The sequence below is a fragment of the Psittacula echo genome (assembly GCF_963264785.1).
Source record: "Psittacula echo genome assembly, chromosome: 2".
Taxonomy (NCBI): Eukaryota; Metazoa; Chordata; class Aves; order Psittaciformes; family Psittacidae; genus Psittacula; species Psittacula echo.
Genome location: NC_137737.1, coordinates 49,383,800 through 49,404,211, shown reverse-complemented (window position 1 = coordinate 49,404,211; position 20,412 = coordinate 49,383,800). Strand labels below are relative to the sequence as shown.

Genomic DNA, 20,412 nt, shown 5'->3' with positions numbered 1-20,412 from the left:
TTTAGTCAAAGGATTGGTGATTTCTTTTTAAAATATCACTAATACTTCCTCAGCACAAGCTGAATCTCTTTAACAAATAGTGTGATAAATGGTGTTTGGTTGGATATCTACACACGAGAACATACTGCAGGCATCTCTGTGAAGTGCTTTTTGCATCACTAAAGACAAATGGCTTCAGCACCTCTCCGGGTAGAAGCTGACATCTTGCAGATAGTTCACTTGGGCCTCCCACAGAGAAGAACATTGAGAAGCAGCACATAGAGCTCTCCACTGCAAGCTGGTGGGAGAAGGCTGGTGTGCCAGGCTGCTATGCAATTTATGTCCAAGAATGTTCTTATAATTAGACAATCTCTTAAATACTGTGAAATATATGAAAGGATCCTACAAATCTTTATCTGCAGGTTTCTTGCCTAGTAAAAAGACACATTGCCCATGGTCAAAGAGAATTGACTTCGATAATTTAGTATTTAATACCATATTTTAATAATTTTAAGAATCAATATACTCTAAAGAGCATGACAATTTACTAGCTCTGGCAAGTTCCATTCTTTAAGGACAAACATAAGTAAAGTAATGATTGATTGTTGACTTAATGGATTTATCAACACCGATGGGTATTTCTCTTGAAAGACACTCTTCTTAAAGAATACTGCTTTCCCACTCTGTACCTCTGGGCTTAGACTCTCAGTTACCACAGGGAACAGGCAATGTGCAGTAACTGACCCTGTGCATGCTCTGTCTCTATCAAACATGAGCTATTTGAGTTAGCTCAGCCCTCTTTCCTACAGTCCTAGACCAGTGTTGAGAGCAAGAAACAGTAAATGCATTCAGATTATTTCCTTTGAATAGAGCAGGCGAGCCACATCCAAGTGACTAAGTTCAGATAAATTGAGTCATCAGATGCCCACTTAAAACAAATCAGTTTGGAATGGCTGTGCTGCATTTGTCAGTGGTTTAATGCACTAGAAGTGTACTTAGAAGACAGGGCTAATCTCCTAGTCCTTGAAGAACAACATTGAGAAAGCAACCGCTCCATCTAGTAAAGTATTCTCAGATGCAGCCAGAAAGGCATTCGAAGCATTAGTTTACTACATGTCTTTGGCTAAGCGTCACTCTTAAGGTCAAAGGTCTTTAGTTTTTATAACACATAGAACTGGAATAAGTGCCAAAACACTGAAGACATCATAAACCACTTTGTACAAGTTCTCTGCTTCTTCTCTTTGACCAGATTACATAGCAGCTGAAATGCAAACCAGCACTACTGCTGCATTATTTTCTATAGACCGGAATTTTAAACTCCAACAGGGAATGATCTTCAATGTCAGCAAAGCATCTCACTTGAGCCTGCTCTGCCATTTATACCAACGGCAGGGATGGGGTGGTGAGGCAGCAGATCAGCATCACCAGCCAGCCTGTGCAACCTCCCTCCATCACTGGCCACAGAAACCCTACTCGCAGCAAAAGGAGCAAAAGCGTTATTCTTCAAGGCCAATTTTTTTCAGCTTTTCCTTGTCTATCCTTTCCTGTCCTCCTGCTCACACCTGGTTCAGGTTCCTTTCCTGTCCCCCAAAGGAGCAGGGAAAAGAGCCAGGGTGGCTGGCTGATGGGGGTTTGGAAAGGAGGCTGGGAGCAGGATAAGAACAGAACAATACTGGACTAGACTGTTTGGGAAGATACTTTCCACTGTAGAAACACAATAAATGTACCAAATAATCTGTCTGCCATGGAAAGAACAAAAGTGAGGCAATAGCCATTTCCTGAGGGCCCTTCTAGACTTTCTTCCTCTATTACACTGAGGCAGCAATCTATACTTCCAAAAATTTACAGTCTTATAATAGCAGACACAGGCTACAAAAAAACCCCGAACAAGTACTCTTCAACTCCAAGAGGCTGTGATGGGGGTTATAAGCAGCTACTGTGACTCACTTCAGACTTTGTCAAGTGCTACATAACCTCTTAAAAGAAGTGGACTTCAGAAATTTTCTAAGTCTCCAGTTACGCAAAGGCAAAAGACAACTAGAATTATTCTCTCTGGTGTGGAAAAGTGCTGGAAGGTAGACTGCTGCTGAAGGACTGGGTCCAGTTTTAGGCCTTTGATAAAAGAAAAGCACTAGCAAACTGGCAGCAGCTCAGAGGAGATCTCCAACGTGGCTGGGACTGGAGCACTCACCCTGGGCAGATGGGCTGAGGGAGCTAGGCTTGGTCAGCCTAGAGATGGGATGGCTTTGGGGAAACTTACCTGCAGCTCCCATACCTATGGGAAGCCACCAAGGAAACAGAACTGGACTCTGTACAGCAGGGCAGAGGGAGGATGAGAGTGAACAGGCAGACAGGTTCAAGGAAAAGCTCCTTCCCTGAAAGGACAGTCAAACATTGGAGCAGATTGCCCAGACAGGTTGTTTCCAGCCTTGGAGGTTTTCAAGACCCAATTGATCCTCCTTTGAGAAGAATGGGCCAAAGGCCTCATGGGATCCTTCAGAAGTTTTTACAAAATCTGCATTTAGAAAAAGATTCAACAGCAAATCCAAAAACATGCTATGATTGGAATGATTTCCAAAGAAAGACACAGAAAGTGCGCTATGTACTTTTACATTAATAAAGAACTGTATCATTTGTCCATTTTCATGTATGAAATTGAGTTCACAGATCAGGACATCCAGCTGTAGGTATCAACCCAAGGTGTGTATATGCATATCCTCATATTTCAGTGGAGCTGAAGAGCTACCCAAGCTGATCAAGATGCAGGGCCAGAATTCAGCCAATCAGGATGCAGATGAACAGCTCTCCAGGCTCCATTGCCTATTGATCCCATCTCCGCAGACTAAGCAGACAATTCAATTTACATACGTCTGCAAGCTGAGCCCCAACCACTGCCTTGTAGTTTATAACTTAATTTCTGTGTATTATATACACATTCAGTGTTCTTTTATGCTGTATTAGCAGACAACAGGCCCCATTTAACTGCTTACAAGGCAACTCTAGTGTCATTTCCCTGGGAGTTTTTACCATGCTGAGGTCAGTCTGACTTGGCAAGCTATGGATAAGGGATGGGAAGACAGTTAAATGAGTAGAGGTGACAAAACTTTTTATACATCTCAGTGGAGAGGGGTCTTGCACTCATGGTGCTCGTGTCTCCATAGAGCTTGAGAAGCCCCTATAGTCTAAGCCTGCCATTCTCTTCCTGGTGCAAAGCACATTGTTTCCCCTGTACTCTGCTTGGTTTCTGTTTACTAGACAGTACCTTTTATTTATTTTAAAGCCACCAGTTCTTACAGAACCTGAATCCAGCCAGAAAACATTTGGATGTGCCTGGAAATGCTGCCAAACACCTGAAGGTGCTTGTGGAGCACACCACTAGTGCTGCTGAATCATCAAGATTGCCCAAAGCCTGAGGGCCCACAGACAAACATTCCCTGACCCAGGACATGCTTGGAGAACCTGGAAGGCACAGGGAGACCTCCAACTGCATGCAAGCATCACATTGCACTAGCAAGACTCTTATGACTGCTCTATTCAATAGTGACAGTGGCAGGTCCCGTGTCCTGTCATAAACCACTAGAATCTTGAGTCAGTCCTCAGCCCTACCTATCCAGGGCATTGCTTTGTGCCACCTTTGTTCCTAGGGTGGCAAATGTAGTAAAATGGCCAACAGTCAGAACTGCACTAGCTACTCAAGTAACTCACCTTCCATTTCGACCTGCAAGTGGAACTTGAGGAAATATTGTTCAAAAGTGTTAACATTTTCTGTAGAAATTTAAGTTTTTGTTCAAATTTGGTCATCCAATTTAGATGTGTTGAAATAAGATATTTGAAGGTATGTTCTTTGCAAGATTTCATCATCATACACTTGTTGATGGCTTTGAAACACGCAGGGCTTAGGTTTTCATGGGAACAGATAATTCAAACAAAATATCAAATCCCTTGAGAAAATCTCTCCAGCTAATTGGTCACTTCAGTGTCTACTGCCTGAATCAACAGGTCTCTCCAGTGCTTATTTGCCATAGCTTTAAGGCAGGCATCTTACCCCAGTACCACCACCAGTCACGCTAGAGAAGATGGAGTATGCCAGTATGTAGGAAGGACACAGATTCCAGCAAACACAGAAATGAAGAAGCTGGTATCAAAACCCATAAAGCCAAGCAACAGCTGTACCTATCCAAGGAGCACACTATTTTGAATTTATTGTATATAGTTTGTGAACCTAGAGCCTAAGAACTGACACATATCAAGATAACCCTCCGAGTACCAAGGTTGCTTTAGCAAATGGGACAAAACCCCCCCCCAAAACCTCAGCAAACCAAAATGTTTCAAAATGCTGAGCCTGTTGTATTTCTGAAACTAAGCATAATTCTTAGGAGCAGGGATCAACAGCTGCCATCTTCCACAAGTGACGCACTCTCAAGAACGCAAGCACTGAATCTCTAGAACAGAGAATATATCAGGTGAGGGGAAATGAAAAACAATGTTATACACCTATTTCTAAAGCGAAACAAGACAGAAATCACACTCCTTGCAGAGGAGTAAGAGACCATAGGCAAGGCTAGCCACAGACACCGCAGGGCGCATTTAACTGCCCATCTCCAAACCTCTGCTCTCACCACAGAGCACATCCTGCCATTCAGCTGCACCACGCAGGGCTGGCTGGTGGGAGCCCTAACCACTGCAGCACACCAAGCTGCTTCGCTGCACATCTTAAGCTTAAGCTGAAACCAAAGACAAAAAAGCAAGAGCAATGAATGTTTCTCATATGTGCTACAGCCTATGAACTGTAGTTCCTGGAGAACACTCACAGCCTTGGAAAGGAGACTGCTGGACAGGGCCATACCTGCTGAACCTCACTAACTCACTCTGTGCCTGAGCTGACATCTTAAGCTGCATGCACAGCATACGTATGGCTCTGGCTTCAGTTTCGGAAGATATCAGACACATTTCATTAGGTATCAGTAATTCCACCCATGGAGATTTCATACATCTGTCCAGTTTTGGTATGTTTTACAACTCTAAATTCATCCACTTATCACTCCTTCCTCAGAGCACCCTTAGTTACGGTAGATTTACTACTCTTGCAGACATCATCTGCCTACAGTAAATGGGATGTAAAGCTATCAGACTGCAGGATGCTTTCCATACCATATGTGTGTAACTCAAGCACACAGAGCAATTTGCTTTTCAAACTGTAGGAGAGGTTAGGGGGTGATTTTATCTTAGACTCCCTTCCCCCAGCACATAAATGTTTTGCCCTCCATTTTGCCAAACAGTGAACTGCTCCCAAGCCGTTTGTGACAAGACATACGGAGACTTCGAATCATCACCATACATCAAAGACTCAGCACATTTACAGCTCATATGAAGAATACTCAAGTTTCTCCTCCCTTTTCCCCATTGTGAAAACAAGGCTTGAAAATGACCAAGTGTGATGAGCTGAGCCATGTTCACCTGAGCAAGCAAAGCTACATTTAAGCCAGTTATTTTTTTTACCTTCCATTTGTCGTAAGCTAGCTGTACAAATAGTCAGCTTCAGCCCAAGGCATTACCACACCACGTCTCCTCAGGGCACCGACTGCTCATTCCTGTCCCTTCCGCCATCTTGCTGATGGTGCAGCAGCTCTGGCCCACGCCAGTGAGGGCCTGACAGTGAAGGAGCTGACAGGAGGGACACGGCACAGCTCAGGCCAGCCTCTTCACAGCACTTCTGTGCTTACTCAGCCCAACACTTCTTTAACAGTATTCCATGGGCCACCTCAACAGGAGCAAACATCTACTTGAACAACTTCAGCTGAACACAATTGTATGAAAGATGGATATTCAAGCTGAGAGTGGATCTAACTGAGCTACTGTAACCAGATGGCACCAGGATGCTCTACTGCTACACAGCTTATTCTCTCAAAAGCAGAGATGAAGGGGTCAATGTTACTCATGCCTATAAACCAGCAAAATTTGAAATTCAATCACTTCCCTGACTTTAGTGTTTGCACTCATAAAAGCCTGGTCATGAAAATCAACGTTTGAATTTCCAGAGGTTTGTGAAATAAAAGCATATTAGAAAAATCAAAACTGTTTAAAATCTTCTTCTGAAGAAGCTTCAAGATCAAAAAGCAACGAGTCACAGTTTCTGTGACAGTAAGTAATCTCTGGATACTCAATTGCATGTAACCTGACCAGAAGCTTACAGAAGAAGAAACCTAAAGAATAATACTGCAATACTTCCCTAGATGGTTATAAAGACCAGTAATTGTTAGTACTTTGTGCTTATGTCCATGGTTAAACTTGGTCAGCTGCAGCTGAATGAGAAACAAATCTAAAAAAGGAAAAATGTTTAATGTTTTGAAGTATTTCCACAATAAATCTTTTACTCAGAGGGAGGATATCCCAGAAGCTCTTCTTTCCTAGAGGCATGACCAGGATAATCTCCAAAACCAGCCAAAGCCAAAAATAATCCCAGGACATCTTTGGATTCAAGAGCCATGCAACCAAAGCACTAACCCAAACATTAAAATCAACATTTAAAGCCAAGCCAACACCCTCTCTAATTTGAGGAATCCACTAATGAAGATTATAACCTCTCATAAACAATGCATGACACCAGCTTTTTGTTTTAAAACAGTTAACAATATTTACCTATGAGATAGATATTGCTGCCTCTGGAGTTACAGTACAGGTGTTCTTGTTTCTGCTGCATAGCCTTAGGTGATGGTTACAACAGCTGTGCTGAACAGTAAAGCAAGCAAAGATTCAAAGATTTTCGTTTTCCCAAAATCAGAAATATACCATTTCCAAAAATGGGAGCAAAAGACAAAAGGTAGTGAAAAATACTGCTGAAGAAAGGTTTAATTAAAAAAATCAGGAATTCAACAGTGCCTAAATCTTTATTTTTCTTAACCTACATATTTTTTCAAATTAGACAGTTTTACATTTTATGACACAAAAGGAAACTTAAATTACTGATAGTTTACATGTAAGCTTGATTCCAGTCTTAATGGAAGAAGAACAAAAACAAAAACCCTCAAGAAGGCTCCCATATTACACTTCTATTTCGTGAATTGGCAGCTGTTAGGTCTCCTTAGAAGTCTTCGATTGTCTGCTGCTATTAGTGTAACAGGTTACAAAGCACAGAAGAATCCCTACCTTTAGCTAGAGCTGGAGGAGATACAGAGATAGGTATACATCATTACAGTCAGCTGTTGCTCCTGATACGCTGCACCACGCTCAAACAAGGGCCTCTCTATGTCAACTGCTCAAGTCCATGAAGGATAATGCAGCAACGTAAAAAATTTGCCACTGTTCACAGCTTTCTAAGTGGCAAACAACAGCGTCATGGTGGGGGATTGATCTGAAACATTAAGTTTTAAAAGCAACCTTTGGCTTTTTGGTTCTATAATTCCTGGAAGAGGAGTCTCAGATTCCATTTTGACTTGTTTTCAAAACTAAAAAAGCATCACCACACACTCCTACAAGGTAAAATGCCAATTTTAATTCCTGTATCCCTGTACCTTGAACTCAGCTACTGCTTTTGGGAGGTTTTTCATTTTAAAAGCCACATTTTAATCTCTGTGTATCGTAGCAACAGTCTGCATGCAACTTCACAACTCTACTCCAGAAACTCCATTTTGTCACTGAGTGGAAAAACCCCAAAATCTCAAAGTAAAATGCAGTACGGATAAGTTGTATATTACACAGCTATCTGGTGTGTCACTTTTTCCTTTTAAAAAAGCTATAAAAACCACATCAGAGGAAGGTTTAAACTTTCAATGCAACAGACTGTTGCTGGGCAAGCAATAATTACAGTGTATTGACCTAGCACAAATGGCAGCAGAATACATCAGAACAGCACAACACATCCCCCTGGTCTCCATATATCACCGTAGGTACCAGTTGAGTATCACGACTAGCTGTACACAGTCTCTGTAAGGAACCACTTGTGATTGTTTGCAGCTGGTAAGCCTTTCACTTGCAGCAGACAAACAAAATGAATCATACAGCTGGCCTAAACCATACACAAATCTAGCCACCACTTTCACTGCCACTGGGGAAAGGAGAAGTACGTTAAAAATCCAATGACAGAACTAGCTGAGCAGTTTTGGTGATGTTGTCAGAGTCCTATCTCCTCCCATAGCATTGACTCTTTTTGAACTAGAACAATCAACAAATTCCAGCATGCCCTATTCTGCAGCATATAAAAGGCTGGATTTTAAAGGTCAACTAGTTACCAATTGATACTTGTAATAGGAAATTTATCAGGAGTCAACTTCTATAGTTACTTTACAGTTCTATGAATCATACATTAAGGAAAGGACTGATACTCTTGAAAGCAGACAAGTAGGCTTCAGTGTATATTTTTTTAGCAGTCTAAAGTTTTTTCCCAATTAAATCTGATTTTATTTATGACAAAAATTACATTTTGACTGCTGAGATTTACTATTTACATAGCAAAACACTTCTCAATTGGTTAAATCACTTGTTTCTATAGGGACTTAGGAAAGGCATTTGAGGGCTTTCAAATAAGACTTTCGTTCCATTTCCCTTTTGCAGTGAAGAGGCAGAGTCAGTTCAGCACACCAGAATAAAATAAGAAAAAGAAAAAACAACAAATTAAAGTAATATTCAAACCACAACATTTAGTTTATCTACATCCAGCTCAACAGCAACATTTATAATATCAATAATTTTTATCAGATTTTTTCTTTAGGGTACCTTTTTATATGTTCTGATTATTTACAACTGTACAAGCAAAGCACACACTTCCAAGTGCACATATTTAATACAGTATTGACTATTTGCATTTACAGGTTTTTCAACAATCTGAAAAAGATCAACTGTTTAAGATCTTTAAGGTATATTACAAAAACTGCTGCTAGTTCCTGTACTACAGTATGTTTACCCAGTAAGACCAGTGACAATAGATACATACTGTAACTGAGTAATTCTGTATTCCACTCACACTAACCCTCCACGGGGTCAGACCTCATTAACTCTAAGCTGTCTTGTACAAAAGTTAAGGCAAAGTCATTTTCAAGTTTAAATAAAATTCAAGTCTTTAAATATTGGATGGAAATAATTCTTTAAAAAAATCGGTTGTTTAAATAAACACTTTTGTGGAATAAACTGTACTGTCATAGTCAGCAGGAATGAGTTTTGTCTGAACTTCCTGCAGTTTAAACACTTAAAGAAAAACTTTAGGCATTTTAAAACAAAAATAATTTATATTCAACTTTATTAGAAACTTGCTAATTTAGTGCATCCTTGTCCTTCAGAAAGCGCATCACTTCTAAAGTAAATAAGTGTGAGAAGCCTCATCCCAGAGGTAAACATCAGGAATCTCTTCCTCCACCACACAAAACAAACACCATTATCTCACGTCTTGAAAAATTTAAATCCATATGCCAATGCTTGTAGTTACAGGAAGATGCCAACACAAGGCTGACTACGATATGAACTCTTTCAAAGAGCACTTGGGGCAGAGGTTAAAAAAAAGCCTACACAGAGCACAGGGGTAACCAGAATATACAGCGCTGACTCAGTTAACTCCCTTACAAGCACAGGGAAGCTAAGGTTATCACAAGAAGGCTACAGGGCTTTCTCCTGATAACATCCACTAACAGGCTTCACCACCGTAAAAGCTCAGACTTAATTCTTTCTATTCACAATGTGCTTTGTATTTGCAAATTATAACATCAGTTTTTCTCTGGAGTGAGAAGATGGTTACTTGCTTGCAGTAAGTCACAAAAGGAAATATTTTAGAAAGACTGCTATGGTGCTCCGTAGGATTCATTTTGTGTGTGCAAAATATCAAAAAAAAGAGTCAATTCTTAAAAATGCTAGAAACAACTCTCATGGAACCTAAAAGTGCAAGTTCGTTTGCTGACACTTAGTACAGCAGCCCAATAAAAAAAAAAAATAATCTTCAAGGTCACATACCAGTTTGTAAAATGTATCTACTTCCTTGCACCCTACACACGCTAGCTGCCGTTATCAGTCGTTTGGACACTTTAGATATGTACTTGCAGACCAGTTTATTAAAAATATTGCAGCAGCACATTTCTGCTTAACAGTTTAGAAAAAACTTACTATACAGAGCTTGCACTCACACAGCCACAGAGAGGCTTAATAAAAAGTTGATTTTCATAAAGACAAATATTTTACATCTTGAAAGGAAATAATCACACTAAGCTTCACCTCCAATTAAGCACCAACCTAAATGTAAGGTTCAGAACAACTATCCAGAACTATCCAGAAAAATAGAATGTTTGTTCAAGAGGGGAAAAAGTATTTCACAGAAAAATAACTTGCAGGCATTGTTATATGCCTACTATCACTGCAAGCTCCTAACCAGCAACTCATTCTCAGGTAATCTTAGTGGGAACATGGGTTTAATTTGTGGGAAGCAGACCTCTTTTCAAATCCCCCCAGGTGTTAGTTTCACTGAGGAGATTTTGGAGGGGTACTCTGTTCTTTGTTTAAACGTTTGCCAACAGCTGGAGGGGATGATCTGCGTCCTGACTGTCTCCGCTGGTCTTTGGGTTGTCCAGGATGTGACTTTGCAGGAGGAGGTTCTCTGTTTTTCTCTATTGTTTCTGTGGGCTTTCTTTCTTCTTTCCCACATGCTACAGTGTTTGGCTTCTGGTCTTTCTGGGGTTGCAATGTAGGAGGATCCTTAGTTGTTCTCTGGCAAATTTCTGCATAACTAGGTTTTCGAAGTTCCTGTGAAATCACAAAAGCAAACAGGATAGCAGAGCTAAAGTATCCTGAGAAAATGTAATTTACTTTCATGAGCAAAAAAATAAAGTCTTTGTCCCCAAAGACCGCTGCACTAAAACACACAGATGAGGGCTTTAGTATAATGTTTACAGAAGCTGTGCAGACAACAAGATTCAAGGTAAAATGCAAAACAGTATGCCAGAAAAATGGGATACTGTGATAACGCAAAATACTTCTGATTCAAGCGAACTCTGAAAAAGCTGAAAGATGATAAATACTCTGTTTGAAATATTAACATATTTATTAATACTTCTCACTTCATTCTACCAAGAAGAGAATGCAGGTTAAAACCTATGATTCACCAAGTTATCTTGAACATTTTTGCACTGTTAATTTCGTAATTGTATCATGAAAATAATTATGAGGCCACCAACACTCAAATTTAAGGATGCTGGGCTCACATGATTAAGCAGTACTGGGTAGCAATGTAAGCAATTTTCTGTTAAATGCATCAAACTGGATCATTAAGAGAAAGTGAAGTAATAAGGTCACTTACTATGGCAGCCCCATTGACTTGTACCGATTTACATGCAGTACTGAGTGTGGAAGAAGAAAGCCTTTCTGTACTCTGTGTCTCTTTCTGCGGTTTATCCACAACCTTGCAGTCCCTGTAAGCATCCAGCAGGAAGCAAGGCTCATGAAAAGTGAAACTTCAGGATAGATAAATCATCTAATAATGGGTCTAAAACAGTATCCAAGTATGACTATAAGAAGTTATAGCTATAATTTGCCTAGCAAATTGTGACTAACGTTACATTTAAAAATGCTATCAAATATTAAAAGAACTATTCCTGTGGAACTTGACGCTACCTGTAATTTGTGACATTCTGATACCATTTGGTTATTCAATTATCTTGCTTTCATTACTCATACACCTCAATTCTATTTGCATGTTCCAAATAAAGTCTTACTGAAAACTTTCTTTAGTATATAGACAACGGTACTGCCCACAGGATTCTGTGTCTGCTCTCTATACTTCACAGCTATCTAATACAAGGCAGTAAGGTATTCATTTAACTTAAATACTTTCAGAGACTAAAACACAACTCTAAGCTTCTGCCTGCTGCATGACTATTATAACTGAACCACTTTAAGATACTGTTCAGAAATTAAGCTTTATTGCCTTTACTACAATATACAATATTATTCCATTCACTGATTAAGATTTTAATAGCTATGTACAGTGTTCTACCTAGCCATCTGAGGAAAGAAAATGCAAATGTGATTCAGAGCAGAATAATTATAGCCATGTAATTAAGTGCTTACTCAGAAGACTGGGGTGGCGAAGGAGACCTTTCAAACGTCCTGGGCAATGTAGAAGAAACTGGCAACACGGGCTCTCGAGGAATTCCCGACGGAATAGTGTTTGTACTTGCATCCACATTAATGTTCTGAAGAAGAACACAAAAAAAGGCAGAGAAGGGCAATCATAGTATCCAATTAATATGGTTTGCCTGAAAAATTACCATTATCAGGAACAGTTTACAAGTTGATTTATAAAGGTAAAGTAACTACAGAGAGATACATACAGAAGGTTCCAATATATGTATTGTAACAGTAAGTTCTCTTCTTACGATTATTTAGAAACACAAGCGACTCACATATTGTGCCTCTTTCCCAGAAAGTTTGAAGTTTAGTGTCCTTTGGGACATATCTGGGTGACAAAAATTACTTCTTTCAACCTGGGAATTTTGCACCTGCTGGTGACAAAACAGGCTTTGTGCCTGTTTGCATAGCCATAGTTAGCCTATTTAGTCTCCTAGATTTATGCACTAAGAACTGTCTTCTTCAAAGCTCTAATTCTGCATCATCCCAATAGCTGGTGCTAAAACCCCTTAAGCTTAAAAAAAATAAGGTTTTGCTAACTAGGATACCACCATCATTTAAAAGTCCCTTTCTTATTCTATAACATGATTTTCTACCACGCAAAAGAGGCTTTTTCCACAGCCCTTAAAGCATTTGCTAGTGCCAAGTGATATCATGCTTCCAGATAAAGGCCAAATAGGTTCAATATGCACACATGAATTTAAATGGCTGCAAAATGAGATAAAAGATTCTGTATATTGAAAAACGTATTTCTGATATTTATAAACATTTTGTTTTAAAAGTGTACCACTTTTGATCTGTCTGACTCCAGAACCAGAACAGACTCTGAAAAGCAGAAGGGACAACAATGGAAGAGAACACAAGCACAGAAGGAGGAAGATAGCCACCAGCCACCCCTTGCCACCAGCCCAGCTACCATTCAAAGGTCATAAAACACGACACTCCTGTGGTCACTGTTACAAATTAGAACAGTGTTTGATGACACTGTTTTAAATCAGACATCACAGATTATTGCAGTAGATCTAAGCCTAGTAAAAGCCATAAAAAGTGGATTTTTATAAATAAGAGAACAGCTTCTATGGTTTTACTCTAGTAGTGTGTCAAAAGGCTTGTAATTGCAAATTGGTGAGTACTCTAGCCCAAGACCATGAAAACTTGTAGATACATGGTTAAGTGTGAATAGCTTCAAGTCAAGCAGATATACAAGTGATGTTCCTAGGCCAAAACACTCAGCCTCTGACCTGACAGTGCTGCAGTTTCCCAGTTGGAAAACACAGAATGATTGCCATTCCCCAGAGCTACACTTAGAAGAGCACCACATAGCGAAGAGCATAAAGATACGAGGCTCAGATGACAACTGTGGGAAATTAGACAACTTAAATTCACTTAGCTTCTGTACATTGGACTTGCCTGTCTCTAATGCAAGAGTAGCAAGTGTAACTACTTCAGCACTTTGTAACTCTGCATCAGATGACATGAAAAGATTTCGATCTCAAGGTGAGAACCAGCCTGTGTCCATTATTAATACTCTAATATTAACTCAAACACCTTTGCAGAAGAACACAATCGCTCCTTGGAGTCAGTTTACCATTATTTTTTATTAACACAAACAAGGAAAGACCGTGCAATCCGCTTCTTCCACACAATGGTACTGACTAACTCGTACAAGCCAGAAAAAGATACTGGAAAATCAAAGGAAGCTTTGTAATGTGACAGCACACTGCACTATCATAAAACTTCAGTGCCCGACTGACTACAGGGGAGAAGTGCAAGTTCTTTACAACCACAGTGCAAAGCAAGTGCTAGATTTGTAATGGGAGGAGCAATGGGTTTCCAGCTGCAGGATCAGTAGCAAGTGCTGGAATTATATTTAAAACTTGGAATAGCATAGTCAAAAAACACTTCAGAAATAATAGGGGTAAAATACTTAAAAATAGATCTCAGCCAAAACCAGACTACAATCTGGAATACTGTCAGCAAGTACTCCAGATTAAACACTGCTCTTACTATGGCACTGTCCTGCACATTCCCCCCTAAATGCAACCCTGGAATGTAGTTGTCCCTATTACCACTTGCAAGAGACAGAATATATAGCTTGTCTATGCAATCACTGCTTTGGGTGCAGGCTGCTCTGCTGCTTCTTCTTTCCTTTATCAACAAATACTCTCCCTACCCAGGTCTGATACATGGGCACCAAAGAAAACACTTCTGCAATAGATTAGCTGTAGAGATGAGACATGAGAGAGATTTTGGTATTTCAACAGGTTGCTTTCCACTGCTATATCCAGGGGCTAACTTCTTCAGTTGTGGTACACCCAGGAAAACACCAATTAAACTAGAGATAGCAAAAAAAGCCAATACTGACTTCCACAGCCTAAACTGTTCCATAGCTCACAGAGTTATACAAGTCTTGCTGGAGGAGAACACACCATCACTCACAGATGGCATGGTAGAGACGGTTCTAAGAATGAAATCTATGAACAGCTACTGAACATTAATTTTCAGCTTTATCTCTGCTACATCTAGAAAGCAGTGGTTGCCAATTCATTTTGATATATTTTTATATTTCCAAGCACTAAGACAACACTGGGATCCAGCTGGTTTTGGGAACAGTTCTTGTTCCAGCTATCATACCTAGTGTACTGAGATTTTGTAGGCAGCTTCTTTATATTTCAGTGTTTAAAAGTTTGTCACTTTCAAGTGGTTTATATAGAACTCAAAATAGTCAATTTCAAAAAGGAGGAAAGTTTAGCACATTTTTCACCTGAGTCTATCAAAAAGCCTAAGGTAATTATGAACAGCAAAGAGCGTATTTTCTAATCTCTGCTATTAATATCTACTTACACTGGTGCCCATATTCCACACCATTTCAAAGACAATACCAGACAACTTCTCAGATATAAGTGAAGAAGGCAGCAGCACATCATTTGACAGCTGTTTTTAAAAGCATTTCTTATAACCCATGTAAACCCCATGTTTTTCTACATATAAGCCACCAAATTCTAAAACAAGAAGTATGAAATGTGTTTTCCCAACAAAAGTGAACACTGGCTACTCACTCTTTCTTTTGTCGTTCCTATTACCACACTGGACAGTCTGTTTTCAAAAAGGTCTTCGGTCTTTAAATTGCCAGCAGCCCCAGGTAATGGAGGAAAGCTAGATAAACCCAATTCAAAGCTAGGAGATGGAGGTTTTGGGGGTGGTGGAGACTGTGTTTGGCCTCTCTGGAATAGAAATAATGTGTTGAGGTTACTGCACTGGATGACAGGAAAGACAGACATGGGACTCTGAACTGTATTTTGCATTTGATTTATTTCTGTGAAGCTCTAGAGAGGCCTCCCTCATCCCACCTCCCAAGAAAAGCACACAGTACCAAGGAACAGAAGCTTTCATTTTCCACTGTTGCCCTTAAAATATTTCACTAGGAATACATAAATATCATTAAAAATATCACATGCATAAGCTTTACTGACACTGTATAGTAAGAAAAAGTCTTCTTGCTAGCCCTTCCTTCAGGATAGATCTTACACTAACATTGAAAGGAAAATGGTCTGGTTTAGACATGACAATATAGCAGAAATACAAAGCCCATTTACGTGCAGTTGGTAACATTCTGAATGAAGGACAGAAGTCAAGAATCTTGACCACATTCAGATATATTAAGAAATGGGGGGACAGCATGTCTTGCATGTAGTGTAGACAACAGCATTTTCCCTCTTTCTAACTTATATGGTCAACTTCATAAAAATGCAAGATAAGTGGCAAAACTACTTCTGAAACACGAAGAATTTTTCTTAATTAAATCTAAGAAGAAAAACAATGCCCCAGGTAGAAAACAAAACATCAGTAGGCTAAATGCAATTATTTTGCACTACAGACAGCAGTTCCAGAGTTAACAGTACCACAGTTCAGGATCACTTGTGAGGAGCATTTGTAAGGATTTGTAAAGCTGAATTCTATTTACACTGAAAAGTAAAATCCCTTTTGTAATATGCTATAAGTGAATTTACCAATTAACTTCATCTGTATCATGACTGTGCTCAGGCCTGGGCTAAAGTGATCTCTGCTGCAGAATACCAAATGCAAAGTAGTCTGAGATAATTCCTATTTTGAAAAGGGAAATATTTATGAGTATACAGCAAGATGGTCTGAATGTGAAAAGAATGCTTCTGGACAGAAAGCTGTTGCATTACTTAATCTTTTTCCCCTTCTTCCTCATGAAGAGCAATACCTACAAAACTACCCCTGAGGTCTCTTCACAGACTCCAGTTTGTATCGTAAGAAGTGTGTGTTGAGAAGGAAGTAAGGAAAGAATAGAGAGACAAGAACAACTGCAACTCCTAGGACTGCTAAGCACCCAGAACTACCCCCCTGAAAAGAATTTCAGAGTGCTACAGCAATGGAGACTGCAAACCTCCAAAAACATAAGTCAGGTGACCTGTCAAAGGGTCAGAGAGAGACTACACTTATCCAGCTCAAACTGCAAGAGGAACAACCTTTTTGGGTTTGTGGGGTTTTGTTTTGATTTTTTCAGGGCTTTTTTTTCTCTCCCAGCATCCTTCTTTAAATCACAGCAGTTCATTTTCTTAAAGAGGACTAAATCCCTGCAATAGATAATACTTTTGTATGTTACAAACATTTTAAGTTATATCAATGAGTCCTGAAAAATGCAACATAAAGAGACAAGTACCATTAACCCCTTAAATTAGTAAAACTAGGGAGGAGTTCAATGGGTTTTGAGCTGCCAACTGCATAAAATTGGATAATTGAATAACTGGCTTACGTCTATAGCCTCAGATACAATCTGATCAGAAAGGCTCATGTTCTCCATGCAAGCATGCATGCTGCCTATAATTTTTCCTTTATTAAAAAAAAAAAAAACCAAAACTGAAATAAGTCATCACTCCTTTCAAATACATCGTTGTAGTTATGTCCTACATACACTAATCACACAAGAAATAGGATCCTGGATTCAATTATTTCCACAGTCTAGAGGGGTGAGATGTTGATCTTTCAAAGTACACTCCTTCCCAGCAGCTCTCACCTATGTTCAAGTTACACCACTGGATAGTACAGGCTAAAGATTCATGGGCCAGAAGAGACTAGAAGGAACTTGGCTGCACAGGCTGCAATTAAAGCCTGGTGCTGAGAGAAGGGAACTGTGGGTCTGCAAAGAACTCAGGTCTACCAGTTTTATATTCAAAGTTAAAATAATCTTTACAGTAAGCTGGGTGAGAAGAGCCTCTCTGGTCAGTAAGAGTGTCCAAGGTAATTCTTTCACTCCAGTCACTGATATGCCTAACCTATACCACTTCGTTGTTCTTCCAAAGACAGAAAAAAATGTTGATAGGAAAACATCAAGCTAAAAGTTCAAGTAGCTTTGAAGGGGCAAAAGAAAGCAGTACTGAGAATCCTACATGCAATCTGATCTCACCAAGCTCTGAGAAGTTTGACAAGAACTAAAAGCAACTAAACGGAAGGAACCACTTGTCATTTTATGCTTTCCAAAACTTGATGCTCCTTTACCTAAGACCCCTTAAGGCTACGTGACAGCAGGAGCCACAAAAAAATCACAACGTAATGATTGCAGAACTTTTTCAAAGTGCCATGATGGCTCATGCAGTGGGGTTAATTTAATTTGAATTAGCAATTTTAACATGAATAAGGAAATAAAACAGTTCAACTTCATCAACATTCCATGTGTGGAAAAAATGAACTGCAGAAGTCTCTTATCAAACCAAACTTTAAGTCCTACCAGAAAATTACATATTGTTTTTCCTTCTTCTACACAATGCCTAGTCCAGCCTTTTCAAGTATCAAGGCTATTTAAGTATTCACCTTGAATTTAAGTTTACCAAAACTATAATCTTAGTATAATCTTACCAAGTGGTACTTGGGAAGGCATTTAAGAAACAGAACTGACCACTTAACTAACATTCTAGCTACACATTATGACACATGGATCTATAACATGTTCAAGATTTACAGAACAGTAACTAGCAAGTGTTTTGAACTTCAGTTTAGCTATATAGCTCTCCCTAAACATAAACACTGGCATGCTGACAAAATAACACCAAGACGGAAAATTTTTGCTACTATGAAAGAGTAATTTTAACTTTTCCTCTGACTTCTGCATTAATGGACAACCTTCTCTGATACCCAAATGCAGTAAACCGATGTGACTTTAATGAGCTGCTGTCTTCAGTCAACTGTATCATACAATTGCTCATGCAATAACTTACCTCACCTGCTACTCCACATAATATCTATACTATTGACTTGTTACCCTATTTTTAAGATAGATGAAAATGATCATGAACACTCACTGTAAACTTGTCCTCCCTTTTCTTTCGGTAGCCATACGAGTTTTTCCTAAGGGAAAGAAAGCAGTTATTAGAACCTTGCCTATAAATGAATCTAAGGCAGCTGGTGAGAATGGGAGAAGTTAATTCACATTGCTATTTCATCCATCTTCACTCTAGACAGGTTATTAAAAAAAGTGTTTTGGGGAAAAATTTCTAGCAAGCTGTCATTAAATTAAAGGTGTGGATCTTAATACAAGTCAGCATAAGAATACAATGGTTACAAATAATTCCTGTGTTAAAAACATCTCAGTGCAGATTACACATAAGGTTTAGACAAAACCCTTCAATGGGCAAAGGTATTTTTTGTTGTTGGGTTGGGGTTTTTGTGAGGTTTTTTTTTTAATATACCTATGTAACTTTTGAAATTCAGATAACCACTTTCAACTGAGATAAAGCGCATCCAAACTACATTTCAAAATTTGCCAATGCATTCTAATTTGGCTGCAATATATCTTCTAAGTTTGACTATTAACGTTATTAATATATTCAATACTGTAACTTCAGAATATAAATTTAAGTTCTTACTACTCCTGTACATTTTTGTAGGCTATGGTTTGAAGAAACTTGTTTCCTAGGTTCTTAATCATACTTTTATTCACCAGTTATAACGCAATTTGCCAAATTAGATTATAGAAGTATTGCAATCCTTGCACAAATTCCCCACTTGATTTTGTAATGATGCAATACAAGTCTAATATAGATCATCTACAAAAGATTCAAGTTACCTTCCAATTTAGTAAGTCACTGAATGTAATTTACTTGGAGACAGAAACACGGCCATCGTTCAAAGCTGCACAGTACTTTTATAAAGCACTTATTAGAACTGTATTGAAAAGATCCAAGACAAGCCTGCTAAATTCTCACATTAATATAGGTGCCACCAATTTTCAGCTCCCTTGGTGTGGGTTTTTGTTTCTCTGTTTGCCTTTTTTTGTTTTGTTAGGTTGGATTTTTTTGGGGGGAGGGGAGGGAGGTGTTGTTTTGTGGGAGGTTTTTTAGGTGTTTGTGGTTTTGTTTTAAATGTATAACAACAGGCTTCTTAATTGCATATAATTTTTTTTCCTCCCTCCATACCAATCCATCCTCTCTGTTCTAAATGTCTAATTCGGGAAAAATGATTTAAACTGAAAAAACTAACAATGAGCACTGCTAGCACAATCTACACTGCTGAAGAATGGAATGGGCAGAACCTCTTCACTAAAGTTAAATAATATGCAAAAACTTTCTTACAACACAAAGAAAGGACAGAGAATTAGATCTTACAGCTGTAAACTGTTCATTGGTTGCCCTTAATGATTTTCATTTGGTATGAAAGTATGCAAGTCCACTTTGCATTTGTTCTATGTTTAGCACTCTGAAGTACTTTCCAACATTTTAGTTTTGGGGAAAGACAGTCTCAGTTTAAAATACTAATGAGAACAGTACTAATACCATACCTCTTTACTAGAAGAAGCAGTTTAGAAGCAGCTATACCGGTTGTTCAGAGGACAACAACAGTACACTCACCTTCCTCTACCTAATCCAGGAGACGAGTCAACACTGGTCTGTTCCATCCGTCCAGTTCCCACTTCCCTCTTGGTATAACTCGTAGTGGCATTCTGCATCCGTGTCCTGTTTTGTCCTGGCTGCCGCGTCTGTGGACTCCTGACGCCATTGATTAAACGATCAGCAGAAAAGTCGAATATTGTAGGACTGCCTAGAAGCCCAGGTCCCCTCTCTGCACTGGGTATTGTATGTCGTATATGAGACTTGCTAGGATTCCTACAAATTCAAAAGTCATTTCAACATACGTACTATGAGATCTTCTGAGGCCTAAGTCCATACACAGAATTCAGAAGAAGTAAGATCTTTAGTCCTTGATTGCACATTTCGTTTATAAGAATGATAAATATTCATTTTAACAGGTCATGTGAGTCAACCAAATTAACCTTTTCACTGTCTACTCTCAACTATGGCTTTATTCAAA

At 39.1% G+C, this 20,412-nt stretch overlaps 1 protein-coding gene across 7 annotated transcripts in view; it reads right to left on the bottom strand.

Annotated features, from left to right (window-relative positions):
* Positions 1-2,392: 2,392 nt before the first annotated feature.
* Positions 2,393-20,412, bottom strand: part of LARP4B (La ribonucleoprotein 4B) — a 61,365-nt gene continuing 43,345 nt past the window's right edge. For 3 of the 7 annotated variants that reach the window (XM_080639502.1, XM_080639501.1, XM_080639505.1), the window contains 6 exons: positions 19,953-20,207; positions 18,408-18,453; positions 15,141-15,305; positions 12,022-12,146; positions 11,252-11,363; positions 6,863-10,698 (listed from right to left, as the gene is read on the bottom strand). In XM_080639502.1, the coding sequence (XP_080495628.1) occupies positions 10,417-10,698; positions 11,252-11,363; positions 12,022-12,146; positions 15,141-15,305; positions 18,408-18,453; positions 19,953-20,207 (985 nt within the window). In that variant the 3' untranslated portion in view covers positions 6,863-10,416. Of the gene's footprint in view, positions 2,495-6,862; positions 10,699-11,251; positions 11,364-12,021; positions 12,147-15,140; positions 15,306-18,407; positions 18,454-19,952; positions 20,208-20,412 lie in introns of those variants that run through there. The other 4 variants (XM_080639503.1, XM_080639506.1, XR_013958934.1 and 1 more) reach the window with 3 other exon arrangements.